Consider the following 16735-nt stretch of genomic DNA (forward strand, 5'->3'; position numbering starts at 1 on the left):
GTTCAGAAGAGCAATCTAATTGTTTAATTGTGAATGTGGCTTCTATGTCACTGTTAGGTGGATACAATCAGTAATATCCTCGTAAATGTTTCGTATGATGAACAAAAAAAATAATTCTATTCGAAAACAAATATTTATTTTGTGCTTCGATTTAACATAAAATTCGATTTAACGTACATGATTGAATCGGAAAATGTATGTTAAATCGAGGTACACCTGTATCAAACTTAAAATATTAACGGTTACCAACGGGCATTTCGGATAATCAGTTTTATACCAATATTAATGTTCTAGAAAATTCATCAGTCCTAAACTCTCAGGCGCTCTATATCTAGAAAAATTTATTATTCCTCATTCGCTCATATTAGCCACACAATCGTATGTTTATTTCCAAGCATGTTGATGTCGACATTGATTCTTCACGTGTATTTCCTAGCTGTTGTCGTGGTTTCTCAAAAAAGCGAACAAAATCACTCCCGGCAATTATCTAGTACAACCTTTTCCTATACTTTTTGCTACTATCTGCTCTGGAAACCATTGGGCAGTCATGTTGCGTTCGTTAAACAATTATTGCTTGTTCTAGCTCCAGTATTATTTTTTATCGATTTATGTACACATGAATACGGCCAGTTTAATGGTTCCGCACCGTTTCAATTGAAATGAGTTCAGTTTTGCTACACTTTTTAAACTATCATAGATGGAGATTCGAGACAGGTGCTATTTCAGCGATCACTAGGCAAGACTAAATGCATTGAACTATGGCTTAACAAATGCAAATAGATGTGTAGGGCAAGAGTAAGACAGATAAAATTATACGCCGCTGAAGGTAGACAAAATTTAAATATCGTAAGAATTGTGCAGAAGTTTATGATTTTAGTATGTGAGTAGCAATCACTAAAATAACTGAGGATTGTTCAATGAGCGGATCGCTTATGGTACAAACAGAAATAAATATCTAAGGCACAACTGAACTGAATCCGAAACTAACAGATTGGAACTGAGTCTCAGGTAGTCACGAAAAACGCAGTCAGTTAGATGAGTTTTGTGATACTATTTACACGTGAGGGAGAAGTGTGTGCGTCAAGGGCATATTTTAGAACCGTCTTCCACAAACGATTAGAAGAGGGGTAAAACAGGCACTTGCTACCCATGCGTTCAGGTTTTAGTGTGTCACGGTCATATTGGCCCGTAAACTTTTCGCATACCGGAGACCGTTAAAGTCATTAAAGTTATGGTTCACTTTCGGGAAGAAAATTTCTCCGTTCAAACCATACTGAGGTCTCGGACGCATAGGAGGGAAGGGCTTTTCACCACTATTAAGGATGAAGAATGGGTTGGTTTTGGTTCTGTCAATAATGGGAACTGGTTCGTAGGGATACGGTTGCTTACTGTTCGGCAGGTAGTTTTGAACGAAAGCGTAGGTCTTCATGTTGGTTGGCTTCTGCGGATAATAGTTGGGGGCGGGAATGGTTTGTGGAAGGGGTTTGAATGGCGAAGATGGTGTTACCACGGGGAGACTGTAATAGGCGGAATTGGTGTTGAATGTTGGTCTGTAAGCAGCTTCTGTTTGAGAAGGTTTACTGGAAGAAACGGCGCCATCGATCCGAAGGATGCGAGTGTTGAATTCGTTGGGGTCCACATTCTTCAAGAAGAACCGGTGGAACTTCGAGGTAAGAATGTACAGCGCAGTTCCATCGCGGGCTGGAGTACGAAGATCGGCAGCAAACTGTAGTCTTTCTTGATCTTGAGCCAAAATTCTAGAAAAGAAAGTGCTTGCTAAACTACGTCTTCATACGATACAACGTGTTGTTACTTACTGATGTTCGTTAGTTCGTGGATTCCACGAGGCCACAGCTGTCTCAGTGAAAGGGGCGTAGAAGATGGTACCACCTCGTGGAGAAGCACCTAATCCAATACCTTGTGATGATTTACGACCTACAAGTTTCACCGGTAGTTCTTGTCCGAACGGCAGGGGACCGGACCGAAGTGCCGCCGTTGTTACAGAGAACAGTCTAGCAAAGAAAATATAATTTGAAGACATATAAAATTATAATATCTGATTCTATTCAAACCTATCAGTGGCCAAAGGTTGGAAGTAGATAATGCCAGCTTCCTCGTCGAATGCAAGCCCAACGATGCCATCCATTAGCGTGAATCGATGTTCCATAATAGTTGACTCGGCAAAGTCCGGATCAGGATACATCGATGGATGACTAACGCGCCAGGTGAGATCTTTTCCACTGTCGTATACTACGATACCTGCGATTAAGACAAGAAATTAATATGTTTCCCTCCTACAGTAAACTCTAACAGATTAGCTAACCTGGAGCTACAGTGTCCGTAATGTAGACAAAAACATCGTCACAATTATTCTCCGGTCGCGAGGTAGTTTCGTCAATGATGATGTTCGTATACAACGACTCGCGTCGAATGACCTCCGGTGGGAAATCTATTCTTCGAACCACCCGATCGGAGTGTAGATCATAAACCAAAATCTTAGGCGGGCAGGTTACCTCAAAATCTTCAAGCGATCTGGAAACACCGGCATCCAACGCCCACAGCCGATTGCACGAGTCGATCCGAATTCGGTAAACAGACACGAGACCGATATCGGAGCAGTTGTACTGTTTCGTTCCAGCGGTGTGATGAGTCCAATCGGGGAAGGCCTGAAGAGCAGGCGAATCACCTTGGTTACCACGTGGAATAGATGACAGCGTGGCAGGAACTCCAGTGAACAAACGAGGCGTTGCTATAAAGATCCGATCGTAGCCTACCTCGATACCGGTCGCTACGATATTCTCCGCATTGTAAAATTCTTTGTTGGATGCCGGATAGTCCCATGGAAAATTGTAGGACAGCAGACTCCACTGCTTGACGGTTTCCAACCTTGGCGCGAGTTCGGAGTAGGCCAACCATAGGCTGGCCAGTGCCACCAGGCACCCAAGCTTGCCGTACATTACGCAACGGCCGTAGAATCTGTGTAAGAATGAGGGTATGAGTTTCATTGAAAGCGAATGTGGTCGGATGTCGGAATGTACAAATTGAACGAAAGAAAAAATGCAAACGAACAAGAGAAGTGCCTCAAGCCTCGATTGGACGGTGCGTGCAGTCAGTCACGAAAAATTTTCATTAGCCATAACCATACAGTAATAACCTTCAAAAGTAATTGATTCGATCGCTTTGTGGTCAGCCGCGCGAACTATTATAGCCAGTGAACTGAAAGATGAGTCTTTTCGCATTGGTTTTGTTTGCTACTACACGGTAGACTGGAAAGAGCTGCTTCGGACACGGAAGAGTATCCAAAGAAAGAAAGAGAGATATAAAACATAACTTACTAATTGAATAGCTTGTAAAACAACATGAGATCTGTACGCATTTAACTACAATGCCTTTTATACATTTTCAAAAAGAAAGTAATTTAGTAGTAACGGTTCAAGCTCATTGTCGGCATAAGACTAGTATGGCCAAATACCGTTGGATCATTCGATTGGGCAATATACCGAAAAAGAAAATAGTTAGATTATTAATTGACCCAAGGGTCTAATAAATTTAATCTGTTCTCAAAATCGAGCATTTTCCATAAAATGTATATAAACTTTCAGATATAAACCACAGGTTTTCAACCAAGCGAAAACAAACATGACACTAATGAAGAAAGTCGAATTAGACATTAATATATGTATGATTAGCTAAATTCTTCATTTGGTAGGAAACGGCTCTGACAGATTTGCCTAATTGATTAATCGATCATTATCGTAGCATTATCGTTAAAATCAATTAAGCCCTGTGGACAATTTACGCCGGTCAACCAAATTGCATTGCTGTCCGATCAAAGCAAAGCGATTGTAACGATCAGAATTCTGTTCTGATATAGATAAGTGCAGTACAGTCGTAATTCGCTAGTTGGACTGTTTAACAGGATTGCTTCTTAGTTTGTCCTTCACTAGTTGGATCATTGTTCAATTAAAAAGTACATCAAAATGACTGACAATCAAACAGACAATAGATTAAGATGTAAGAAGATGCTTTTTACACTACCCTCTGATCAATTGTTGACATCTGCCAGTCGTTCCAACTAGCTAATCGAATTCGATACATGTTCTAACATTACCTAAGTATCTTTAAGTGCCAACTAACTATTGTTTGAAACAAAGTTGCACGAAGCATACGAGACTGGGAAAATGTGACGTCAACCATGTTATGTTTCTTCTTTTGCAGAATTGTTCAGTTCGCTCACTTTATCGGAGTACAACCTGTAGCTGTACCACTGCGAACCAGATGAATTTGTTTGCGCATTGCTCCTAACCAATGTTTTAGACCTACATAGGTATATCTTTCTCCGATTTCTTAGTCTAAAACATACAGGTTGGATAACTCGACCGGGTCGAATTCGCATGGTGATGTCGGTGCGATTTTGCAGTAAAGAAACGTGCAAATAATAACAATTCTCCAGATGGCTTTTGCGAGCGTCCGATGTGTAGGTGCTATGAAAGATGCCGATTGTCGTCACGAAAAGTAGGCTATCACGTTCGAATTGGGTAACATCTTGCGTTAGTTGCATGTGTGTGGTAACTTGACACTTCTTTATTTGCAGGTATGTCATTCTCGGATATCTTACCGGTGGACATAAATTTATGTCATTCACACAAGACTATGAAATTGAAACCAAACGACGTTGAACTTACAACTGACGGGTTGGCTTTTGGATTTCAAGACTGTCATTTGTCGAGGTATCGGTATTGGTTAAAGCCGTAATATAAACAAAATAAAAGTATTGAATTTTGACAATTTGTTGCTCAATGGGAATTGGATTATAGCATTTTAAACTGCTATAATCACTGAAATAGGATTTAGGATAACTACGGAGCAACAAATAAGATTTTTTATTGATAAATCCATCTTGCATACGAGAAGCGTTACCCATATACGAATCGTGTAGTTCGTTTTCAGTGTTATGTCATCAGCCTATTGGAATAAGCAACACTCTCCACGAATCCAGTTCATAAATTCGATTACCATGCAAAACGATTCCAGTTTCAACCAACACTACGCACCCAGCCAGTTTTATCGGGCACTAGCTTGAAAGTTAACGGTGGACGAATCCCACAAAAAAAAGAGGGACGCGTAAGTAGAAACAGGGTTCACCATCTCTAAGAAATAAAATAGGGGAAGATGGGGTAAAACGCACCCCCTAAGGAAATATGACCATAACTCAGCTATAGAACATCAACCGGGAGAATTTAATTTATAAAATCGTTTAGCCAACTTTTTCCTCTCTAATCACAATCATAACGCTTTGCAAAATAATCAAAAACATGAAAAATATTAGGTTCTTCAAAATCATTAAAAATTGCATTTTGGAAAATAAGCGGGGCAAAACGCACCTGTGCGGGGGTAAAATGCACCACAACAACGGGGCATAATGCACTACAACAACGGGGCAGAAAGCACCGCAACAAAGGGGCAAAATGCTCGGTGAACAAGCAAGTAGTTTTGTTTTCTGACGAGATTTCACAAAGGTGTGCCATTAAATAGCCTTAGGTTATGCAATTAGTAGGTTTTCAGAACAAAGAATCAGCAAAATCAAAGAAGAGGGCATTTTGCCCCCGATGGAGCAGAGATATAAATTTAGCAAAAAGTGAAATATTTAGAAGATTTTTCATATATAGCGCGACAGAATAATGAACAGCGGTATAAATAGAACTGGAATGCACTGATATAATAGTACAAATTACATTTATAACAGCTGGAAATCCTTGTTGCACGAACCACGATAATAACATGAGAAGAGCACGTTACTGTCTTTTGTTAATTTCTCGAGCTGCTATTGACGTACGGTTATCAAACTTTCCCAAAGTATGTTTACTATGGCGGACTTCCGACTAGTGTTACCCTTTTTTAGAAATTTTCACCAGTTTTCGATATAAGCAAGGGGTGCATTTTGCCTCGGGGGTGCGTTTTACCCCATCTTCCCCTACTTCCAATTTAGTGCTTCTTGGTGCGCGATATTACGCAGAAGTGCGTTTGGCATAATGGCAGGGAGATCGGGGCTAGTTGACGGTTTTATGCTTGTTCTTATTGTATTGGGTTCTTGCACGGGCTTTATAGTAGTAGATGCACTATTTTACTGTCACGTTAACCATATTCCGTTATGAGTAACAATATTGTAGCTTGATTATTGAAACAAAAGGTGACAAGTTAGTTTCTTTTCGTTCTTATTGTTTTCAATCTTGTTCTAGTAACTAACGTCAAAAACCGCGCACATGTCATCTGTTGTATGTCCGACATTCAGAGTTAATCGTTTCAGATATTTCGGTAGGGTTTGTTTTATACCGTTTAAAATGTGCCTTAGATAGCATAACAAAGCGCGCGAATAATTATAACATAAGAATCAATTATCCGCGGTGAAAGAAGCCAATACATAATTGTCATTAATACTAATACCAAAATTTATACACTATAAATAATGCTTGTACACTCAGGTTTTTTACGCGGTTTTTTTGCGCGGTATTTTTTTTACGCGGATTTTAAAATTTACGCGGTTTTCATTTACGCGGATTTTGAAATTTACGCGGTTTTCATTTAGGCGGATTTTGAAATTTACGCGGTTTTCTATGTATAAATTTTTACGGCAATCGATTAAGCCGGTTGGGAGTCCATAAATCATATACATACAAACATTGACTTTTGTATGTATAGATTGCTTTTGGAATGCCGTATTTCGCCAAAATGTAGAAGTAAGAAATAATGAAATCGTTCACCTGCCGTTTGGTTTAATTAAACATAAGCAACACTCTCGACTGTCGGCTGTCCGGAGTTGAAGTTGCTTTTTTACAAACCTAGCATTACAAAATTATCCTAATTCAATAAACGATAAATCTATCGTAAATTCTCGGCAGCCGGCTGTCCAGAGCAATAAACACATAATGACACTACTGAGAGTTGCATAGATCGTTTCACTTATCAAGGTGACTCCAGATTTGTGTAACTTTACCCCATCCTACTAACAAAAATTCCTTCCTGTGGCGATACAGAGGTATACACGGTATCCATAATAACGTTTGTTACACTAATATTCCTTCCCTTCCCCAGTACCTGTAAGGACGTGGCCGGCTATTGGAAAGCATAAGCAATTTCCCATTGAAAAAAATCTCACTATCCTTCAGTTAAAGGAATTCAGGACTATTTTAGTAATAATTTGCACTACCTCACTCGAGGTGCCTCCTGAAGATTCAGTCACTCACTCAATTTCAATATTTTGGAATGAAAATTGAGTAAAATACTGATTAAATGAAATAAACTAACACCGTTTCACCCGCCTCCCCCCACTCCTAAGACCAAAAAACTTTCCAGAAACCGTCCCTCGCTGTGAGGTGAGCAAATTACGCAATCGCCCATCTCATATCCTTACGAGTGCGAAAACCCCCCTCGCCTGCTGCGATCGGATTAATAACAACCGTTCAGGCTGCCTCACGGTGACGGCTCAGTAGGTCGCCGGTCGTCGTGCGTCAACTGTATCGCGTCTGCGGATGCTGTAATATTTACGAACGGATGGAGGCGGAGAGCATTTTTAAAATACAAGGTCACGTGCTTTTGTGCCACACCACCGTTGGCGAAGGAGAGAAAAATAGAAGAAATTGTTGGCGAATGTAGACATAAAAAGAAATGTAGAGTAACATTATTTACTGCAAAATTGTTCTGCCTTGTACTCGACGTGTGAAGGGTTGCCACGGAGGGGGGTGAAACGTAAGCTTTGTGGATAGATATTTTTTTGTAAAACCATTCATACTCATAGGTAAGACAAATTTAGTATGATATCCATAATCCAAACGGTATAACAAAAATGTTGATTGGATGCAACCCTGAAATGAAAACCACCTGTCGACCATCCGCGAGCTCAAGCCGGCTTGCTTGATGCGTGCAGGACACGAGCCGTATGTACTGCGCTTTCTCTCGCAGGCATGCTGTTCCACGCCATCACAGAAAGACAACACGTATGTAAGTACGTACGTCAGTCCGCCACTCCACCCGGGGTAGGTGAGGTAATTTTATGCCATCTGCACCGTACCCGCCCCCTTCCTACTTGGATGCCTTTTTCCCTCGATGACAGGTTACGTTTACTTCAAGCAGTTTTTTTAGAGGCTGCCTGTCTGGGCGTAGGTAGATAGTGGCGTTTTGTATCTGATAAAAAAGTGCAAATTCAAATCATTTATCGTTGTTGCATGGTAATTGAACAGATACCATCTACTAGTTAGGGTACCTCATGTTTTGATACGGTGATGTAACCTATAACTCACGTATTGCTTTGAAATCTATTTACATAGTTGATATGTTCATGAACTTCCTAAAATTACAAACGATAATCCAAGTCTGTAAATATTAAATAATTGTATACATTTTCTCATTTTCAAAATGAGAAATCAATTGATTTTGTGATCCTAAACAACTTGAACTACCTATTTGAAAACACTAATTTATTACAAAACCAGTTGTCGGACTCTCAAGATATGCACTTTTTAAGTCAAGAATTCTGAAATAAATGTTCAAAAACTGTTGTTTACGGCTAAGATCATATAATTTTGAAACCGTCAACGTTGGAGGTATAGTATAGTATCTTTGAAGAAGTTTTATATCATAATACAGCTCATCATTTGAAAAAAATATTATGATGATCAAGTCCCCTAGAAGTAATTATAGAGAATCAACTCTTCAAAACATTATTTACAAAACGCAGTGTTTTCAGTAAAGTTGTTCATAATGGTATTAGATTTCGGAAATGGAAAATGGAAAAAAAACCATGTGGTGCTTGCCACCAGCCGATGAATGATCTCGAACCAGCCTGTTGTGGCTTTTGTGGGACTTATTTCCACATCGGTCAGCAGTGCTTGGGATTCAACCATCATGCGTACTGTCGCAGGGTAAACTAATGTTTTTTAATGTGCGGCTTGTCGTGACGAGTAAAATGGATGATGGTTTCGCCCGTACATTACTGAAAAGTTGGAGATGTGTAATACTGCGCCTAATGTTAACAGTTTGTCATCGCAAATCCAACAACTATTTTCAGTTGTGGAATTCATAAGACAGAAAGTGGGCCGTTTAATTCCCAGCGATAATCTTTCTGAACCAACAGCCATGATCAAGTTACGTCAGGTTTACTTCTTGGCATATACTTGGTATTGGGCGACGCAGAAGAAACTAAGGACAGCCTGTTCGTGCTGCCACTGATCGAGTGATTCTGGCTATATCTGACAAGCGTTCCAGCCGCTAGTAACTGATCTTGATTTGCAGAAGATTGTTTCTTCTTATTTACATTGTGAAATTTCAGCAGAGATTGCTTGCCTGGCAGTAAAACGGAAAAATATCACGAACATGATGTTCGTGTGGTTTAAATTGGCCTTGACATGTCAGCAAACTTCACACGTGGTTCGGGACAAAGCAGTCAAAGCTAAGTGGATAGCAATCCGGATAGCCCAATCGTCATGCAGCAATAGATGAACCCTGATGATGGAACCTCTGGATTTCCGGTGATGATCAACAACGACAACAGAGTCGCAACAGTTTTATATGTATGGTGGGAATCCTGGGGTTTCTATCAGAGGCAAGTATTTTCATTCATTCAGAAATTCTCTTGAACTGACCGATTGTACATTACAGCGCAGTACACAGACACTCGACGACATCTTCTTCTATTACCAAAATGAAAGCGGACTGAGAACGAAAACAGACGAATTATTCTTGGCAGCAATTTCGACGTTATTGTGACGGAGACTAGATTGGATGACCGCATCAACTCTGTTCAACTTTTCGGTGCCGAATGCAACGTTTTCCGGTATGATCACAGCTCCCGCAACGGTAACAAAACGAGCTTCAGATGTGTACTTGTTGCTGTTAGATGTGATTCATTAGAACAGATAGCGATTTGAGGGAGGAAGCTGTTTGTGCATGCCGTTTATATACCGCGAGATGGTAGCCGAGAAGTTGGTGTCTCTCATCAGTTCGTGAGTTGTGCGACAAATCTTCCGCCGATGAAGCCGTAGCAGTTTGCTGTGACTACAACCAACCTAGTTAATGTTGGGGAAACAGTGAAGAGAGTGATCACTGCACTAATAATAATCCGCTAAACTCTACCAGCACAGCACTGTTAGATGGAATAGATTTTCTTAATCTTTGTCCATCCCTAACTTAACTAACTTCTGCTTCGGGTCCAGATGGAATCCCTGCGATAGTATTTCGAAGCTACGCTGATGCTGCTCTGACGAATCCGCTTTGTATCATCATACATTATTCGAAGCAAGCAGGTTTGCTAGGATTTGGAAGAGGTCGTACATGTTTTCAAAAGTGGAGACCGTAGGAATGTCAAAAATTATCATGCTTTCTGCAGCGTCTAAACTGTTTGAGATCGTCGTGAGCAGTGTTCTCATTCAAGCCGTACGAGGTTACATTTCCATCGACCAACTTGGATGTATTCGGGACCTGCAGCAAACAGATGGAAAGACAGAGCGCAAATTGATGTGATCTACACCGATCTGAAAGCAGCTTTTGACAGAATAGATCATCGTGTTCTTCTCCGTAAATTCGCTCGGTTGGGAGCCTCAGAAAGCTGAAGTCGTACCTCACCGGAAGATCGCTACGTGTTCAACTGGGATCAAGCATTTCGGCATCGTTTACCAGTAAATTTGGAGTTCCACGGGGTAACAATTTGAGACCCCTTTTGTTCACAATCTTCTTACATGACGTGATGCTATTATTAGGAGTAGTCAACATTGTTTATACTGATGACCTGAAGCTGTATTTGTCTGTTCGTTGCGTTGATGATTGTTGTCGCCTGTAATCGGTGCTTGATGTCTTTGTTGGATGGAGCCATCGAAACTGATTGTTAGAATACCCAAGTATGTCTTAGTAACATTGTTTGCATACCCAAGTATGTCTTAGTAACAACAGCAGTTAATTATTTTGACTACAATATCGACAACATTGTTCTACGCAGAGAAGAGCGAACCACAGACCTTGGTGCTGTACTCAACGTGAAGCACACCTTCAACAACCATCGCACAACAATGAAAACAAAACCTAACCGTCAAATAGTTCAAAGATTTCGAAGGAGTTCACTGATCCTTACCGCTGAAATTCTTTATATTGCTTATTTGTACGTTCTATTCTCGAGAACTCCTCTCTAGTCTGGTGCCCGTATCAATTGACCTGGAGCCTTAGAATTGAACGATTTATCCGGATGGCATTAAGGAATTCTCCGTGGCGTGACCCGCTATATCTGCCGCTGTATCCTGTCCGCTGCAAGCTACTAAGCTTTGATACGTTGGAACATCGGCGGAGAATAAAACAGGTAACATTTTGTTGCAAACTTGAATCACGAGGTGAACTAATCGGTGTTAAGTCAGACCGAACCAAGTCACAAAACATAAAAAAATGAGATAATGACAACACTGGATAAAGAATTTCTTCAGCTACATTCGACTTTTGCCAGATTTGAAATATGTAACCATAAACAAGAATTATGGTAAAAAAAAGTTTCTCTCGAAATCAATACTTTGACACTTAGTCCGGTCTGCTTAACACCGACCAACTCTCCGCGATTTTTATCACTTTTGGACTTTAGAACATCGCAAAGCCTACTGAGATCAGCTTCCTCATTTTGGCCTCGTTTCCACCGTGCCGTAAGAGATAGCACTTGGCCGTCTCCGACAAAGTTGTAGAAGAGTTTTATTATTTTGTAGAAGACAAGTTATGTCTATCAATCACAGTAATCGAGTTATTAGACGTTCCATGTGATGAACTCTCTTATTTATAACTTTTTTGTTTCTGATTTTTCGCGTTAACGATGTTCGAAGGTATTTTTTTTCTTTTAAATTATTTCCAAAAAAAGACCAAATAGCTTCGTTATCCTGGAGTTACATTCATACGATAAATCGGAGCGAGATGTACATAGTTGTACAACCACTGTGGAATAAAGTGTCGAACATTTAAACGCTTTACTCGGGTTGAATACCTCTTTACGTAGTCTAGACCATAGTTTTCAATATCCTGAATATAGGAACCCAGATGAACGTCTTGGTACCGGTGGCTGTATAAAGGAATTTAAATAATGTAGATCAATTTGCCTATCGATGCTAATTTAGTCGTGGGAAAATGTTGTGTTAGAAACATAGTTTAGCTTTGTAATGTCAATCGTGGTTACATCTATTGCAAACCGGAGTTTCTATCTTGATACACCCAACAAGCTGCAATGGGTAACTGGTTCAGTCTAGTAGCTCAGTAATCACTAGTTCGATGCCGGTATGTGCAGGGCTTCCAACTCCCAAGGCTAAAGACACAATGGGTCAGAGTTAAAAATTAGCGGGACAAAATTAGAGCTTGTGTCCTAGAGATTTGGGATATTCGGCAAAGTTTGTCTGAAATGTGAGTGTCCAATTTTGGTCGCATAAGTGTCGTTTGAATAAACTTTTGGCGATGACATGGTGTCTTCGACAAATTTGTTTATCTGTGACAAAATTGAACTCTATTTCTTGTTCCCAAAAGAGTGGAGAGTTTTGGCAAATTTTTAGGACGCAAGCTAAAAAAGCTATTAATTTTGTCTGCTTGATACAATCTGTGTTCCATGTACCGTAGGAAAAGGAAGAAATCAAATTGCACGCAAAATAGCCTGATTCCATAGCACCTACACGGGCAGCTACTATTCATCGCTTGTAGGCTTCGAGTTGCAAGATTTTATATAGATTTATCTTACATAGAACTGTTGCTTCACAGGCTAACCCTTTCCACCTTTATAGGCATATGGGGGTTTATTTTCATGTGACTGTCATGTTCCGACCAGCTATAGATTCTTGGTTAGCTCAACACAGCTGCTGCACTTTAGTAAGAATGCTATATGAAAAAACACCAGCCAGTTAACTGTTCGTTACTGCCTGCCTGCACTCGTTCGCCACATTTTGACCCAAAGCACAGGCACGACTCTCGCAAATGCCCTTTTCTAAATCTGGTTGAAGTACAGCTACATTATTGAATCACCAATCTTACTTCAACGCCCATTTCTGGGAATAGGAGTAGCGATTGCTATGGCGGCCTAAAGTATGTAAACAGAAAATTGGAAGAAACAAATCCAAAACAACCGAATCGCGTGTCACACCAATCGCGATCTAAGTAAGCACGCAGAGGGTGAAAGGCCTATTGAATCAGTTTAGGGCAGTGGTTAGCAGCAGCCATCCCTGCTCGCTCTTTCGTTTCTTCGGCATATGTACCTTTCGATAATGCAGCTTTCCGATCACTGATTTCGTGGAACGAATAATTCGAAAGATTACGTACACCGTACCCGATTGGACTGTCAATCAATTGGCATCAATCGAATTGTCGATATGCATCAAATAGATGGCGATGAAAACAGAAATAAAAAGTAGATCAAACATATGTCACATGCTGGTGGCGCACAGCCCTAATCGGGTCCATATACATACTACATAGCATAGATCAGTGATCGTGACCGGCTCATTAATCAATTAATTTTTCACGATCGCTGCTGGCTTACGCTGGACCTTACGGCAGGTATAGTCCGTACGGTTGGGGTGTTCCAAACGCAATGGAAGTTAGTTCAATTTAGGTTATGAATGTCATATAATTCTGAACTGAGATTTTGAGGTTAGGAAGTATTCCGACAGCGAACATGTTTTGAAGATTTTATTTATACGAATTAGCCTAATGGAAACGAACCAATAAAACTTCACAGTTACCCTTTCCATTGACACCTGTCAATTACACTGAGAGATTATCACATCAAACGATACCCATTCGGTGCAGACCGACACAAATCACTTGATTCAAGCGCGCTCCTGCAAACATGTGTCTGTTTTTTTTAGCGTGTTACTTCGCTATAAGCTAGAATTATAGCAGGCCATTAAAAAGAATGCCTTCCAAGGATAGAGAGACTCGCATGGGTTCACGTCTAGTCAAGTGGCCTTTGCATACTCGTATATTGGTGGAAGGATAATTTGAATTAATTCATCGCGTCTACCTCTTCATTGTTCCGGTTTCCATGAATTAGGCAATTATCACGCAAAACGTCCGGCCCAGAAATAGGTAGATAGGTATTTGGTTTCTGCTGAGTTTGAAAATCTAGATTACCATATACAATCTGTGATTCTTGGGTGGATTCAGTTCTTAAAAATCAGGAATCCAACCAGCTCCAATGCCTACTGGGCATGACTATGAGTTAATCATAAAAAATAGGACAGCTAACAAGATAGATTGGTCGAATGTCAATAGATTGAATTCTTTTTCATAAGAAATAAAGATTAAAATCTACGCTGGTATTACCATTGGAAACAAATTGACATAGCCATATCGAAAACAGTAGAGCTACTAGAAGACTGTCACGTTTAGGCATAGAGCTGTGCACATTCCAACCACGCGCAACTTAGATTGTCATTGATGTTTTACCATTAAACAATGCTCAGTAGCCATGCATCCGCCTGAAAACAACAGAAGACCGCGAGTACGACATTGAACTACAACTGTATACTTTCGCTCCCTTGCAAGCAGACAGACAGACGGTCGTCTATACAATAAAACATACCAGCCAGGAAGGAAGAGAGGGCAGTTTAGATTAGGAGGCTGCACGCGACGTGAGGCAAACCAGCCACGCGAAAAGGTCATTGGACCGGAATGATTTTGCCCGAGTCCTCACAAGCTGTTACGAAAGAAAAAGTTTCCGAAAGGCCGGTGAGAATCCTACCGGTTCCAAATTAGGCTTGCTTGGATCCCATACCCTACCGTATCGAAATCAAGTGCAACACGTGAAGGAGAGAAGATGAAAGTGTTTGCCTATCTAAGCATCTCGGTTGCTCACAGCCATATACATACTGCAAATGGTTTGTTTACACTCTAAAGGGTAGCCTACTGAGTTGTGACTAGTATCTGCTCAATTGACGACAAAAAGCGAAAGGACTGAGACGCGGACACCGTGATGTGGAGGTCAGCCACGAGCTGTAAGGGAAAGACTGCATAATGTTAAGTTAATAGTCACACGGCCGGCAAATCGTGAGAACTGCTCTACAACGCTGTTAGTTGATTGGCAGATGGTATTTGAAGGTGGAACTGTAAAGAATGGAAGCTTTGTGGCCATTGGTGAAGGCCAGCAATTGGTGTTGTGACAAACTTTGCAAATTTGAACCCACTTCCAATGTTTCGCAGAACTGGTTTCTGATCAAGGCTTTCACTGCGGGGTGTACGGTGTGTCTCAGGGACACTGTTGTATTCCGACTCAGTTCGTCACTCTGCATGCGTGTCTGGCAACGTGTTGGAACATAATTATATCATCGGAAAGATTGAAAAATGAATATACGTCATCACGGCAATGGTTGAAATGAACATTTCGATGGCCTGACATTGCGGAACATTAAATTTGAAGTAGGTACTGTTAACTTCTTTTTGATGTTCTTTTGCAGTTATAATAAAACTCTTAAATGGCTTGAGTATGAGAAAAAAACGTTTTTGGATTGTGTTGAATCATCAGGTCAACCAACGGCATTTCGAGTAGCCAGGTCGTGCGACAAGGTAAAACTCGATCAGAGTCGTCGATCACGTATTATTGTAGGTACATATATGCAATCCATGCACCAGCCAGCAGTGCAATGCAGTATGAAGCGAATAATGAAAGTTGCATAAGCCTTGAGATCAAACCAGCTTCTACTGGACAGAGACTGATCTCCTTGCTAGTACGGAATTTGCATTTTTCCCTACTATATAGGCATATAAATTGTTCGCAAAGGTTCTTTAGACGTCCGCCCGGCTGAGGTATTACGTGGTATCATTTGGTCATTGTTTCCACCTTGAGCCTCCAACTGTAGTGAAACTTTGAATGGCATCTATTGATAAAGTATATCTTACGCGGTATGCATGAGATCCGCTCACAGAATAAACTCGACCAAGCCAAGACCATTTTGACAAGGGACAATAGTCTTATGCTCTGCAGTTAAATGCAATACGATGATGTGGAAAAACAGCCACCCACATAGTTTACCCAAACTGTTAGCTACTAATCGTGGGTTCAATCAGAAGATGTGTATTATACTAAACACTCTCTCGATTTTCATTACCAAAGTCAAATAGCCGGCGATTAAATTACACACCTTGGTCATGATCGTAAAATTTCACTACAGCCATTCCGCTTCTTAGCCTCAATTAACAACAAATCGATAATCACCTGACCGGGTGTTCCAGATGATTAATTGTCGGAATCCGCCACCGTTCCGCTATTCAATCACGCAAAATTCCAATTGTTTATTGACACGAAACAGTGCGCTTCGCGATCGACGAAAAGGGTTCGTCGCTTCCAGCTAAAAGCGAACGTTAATGTCACTGTCTGTCTGTCTATCTGCGACTCATCAGCCTTGGAGCTAGCAGCGTTCCAATATTCATCGAAATCGAAAGCATGCTACGATCGTACGTTTAACGTTTAGCAATTGTTTGTTTTGTATTGCCGGCTGTATACGATTGTGGGACGCAATCATAAGACCTGTTGCCGGAATTGTTGCACTGTTTCGATCGTAAAAAGTAATATGCGCCACCGAGGAAGCGCAACTATAATATATAGTCGTCAGCCGGTTAATTTATCATTTAGCTAAATAATGCTCTGTCTAGGTGAATTCCGGAGTTAGTTAACAGGCAGTACGGCGACAAAAAGACATGCCAAATGTTGATCCCTTGATTGTGCACGATGGAACCCTAT

The 16735-nt window shown here is 40.7% G+C and overlaps 1 protein-coding gene across 1 annotated transcript in view; it reads right to left on the reverse strand.

Annotated features, from left to right (window-relative positions):
- Nucleotides 1-282: 282 nt before the first annotated feature.
- LOC131677000 (major royal jelly protein 1) overlaps nucleotides 283-16735 on the reverse strand; it is a 30072-nt gene continuing 13619 nt past the window's right edge. The window contains exons 2-5 of the mRNA XM_058956476.1: nucleotides 2324-2976; nucleotides 2073-2259; nucleotides 1818-2012; nucleotides 283-1757 (exon numbers count right to left, since the gene is read on the reverse strand). Coding sequence (XP_058812459.1) covers nucleotides 1163-1757; nucleotides 1818-2012; nucleotides 2073-2259; nucleotides 2324-2957 — 1611 coding nt within the window. The 5' untranslated portion in view covers nucleotides 2958-2976 and the 3' untranslated portion in view covers nucleotides 283-1162. The remainder of the gene's footprint in view (nucleotides 1758-1817; nucleotides 2013-2072; nucleotides 2260-2323; nucleotides 2977-16735) is intronic.

The sequence above is a fragment of the Topomyia yanbarensis genome, chromosome 1, assembly GCF_030247195.1.
Source record: "Topomyia yanbarensis strain Yona2022 chromosome 1, ASM3024719v1, whole genome shotgun sequence".
NCBI lineage: Eukaryota > Metazoa > Arthropoda > Insecta > Diptera > Culicidae > Topomyia > Topomyia yanbarensis.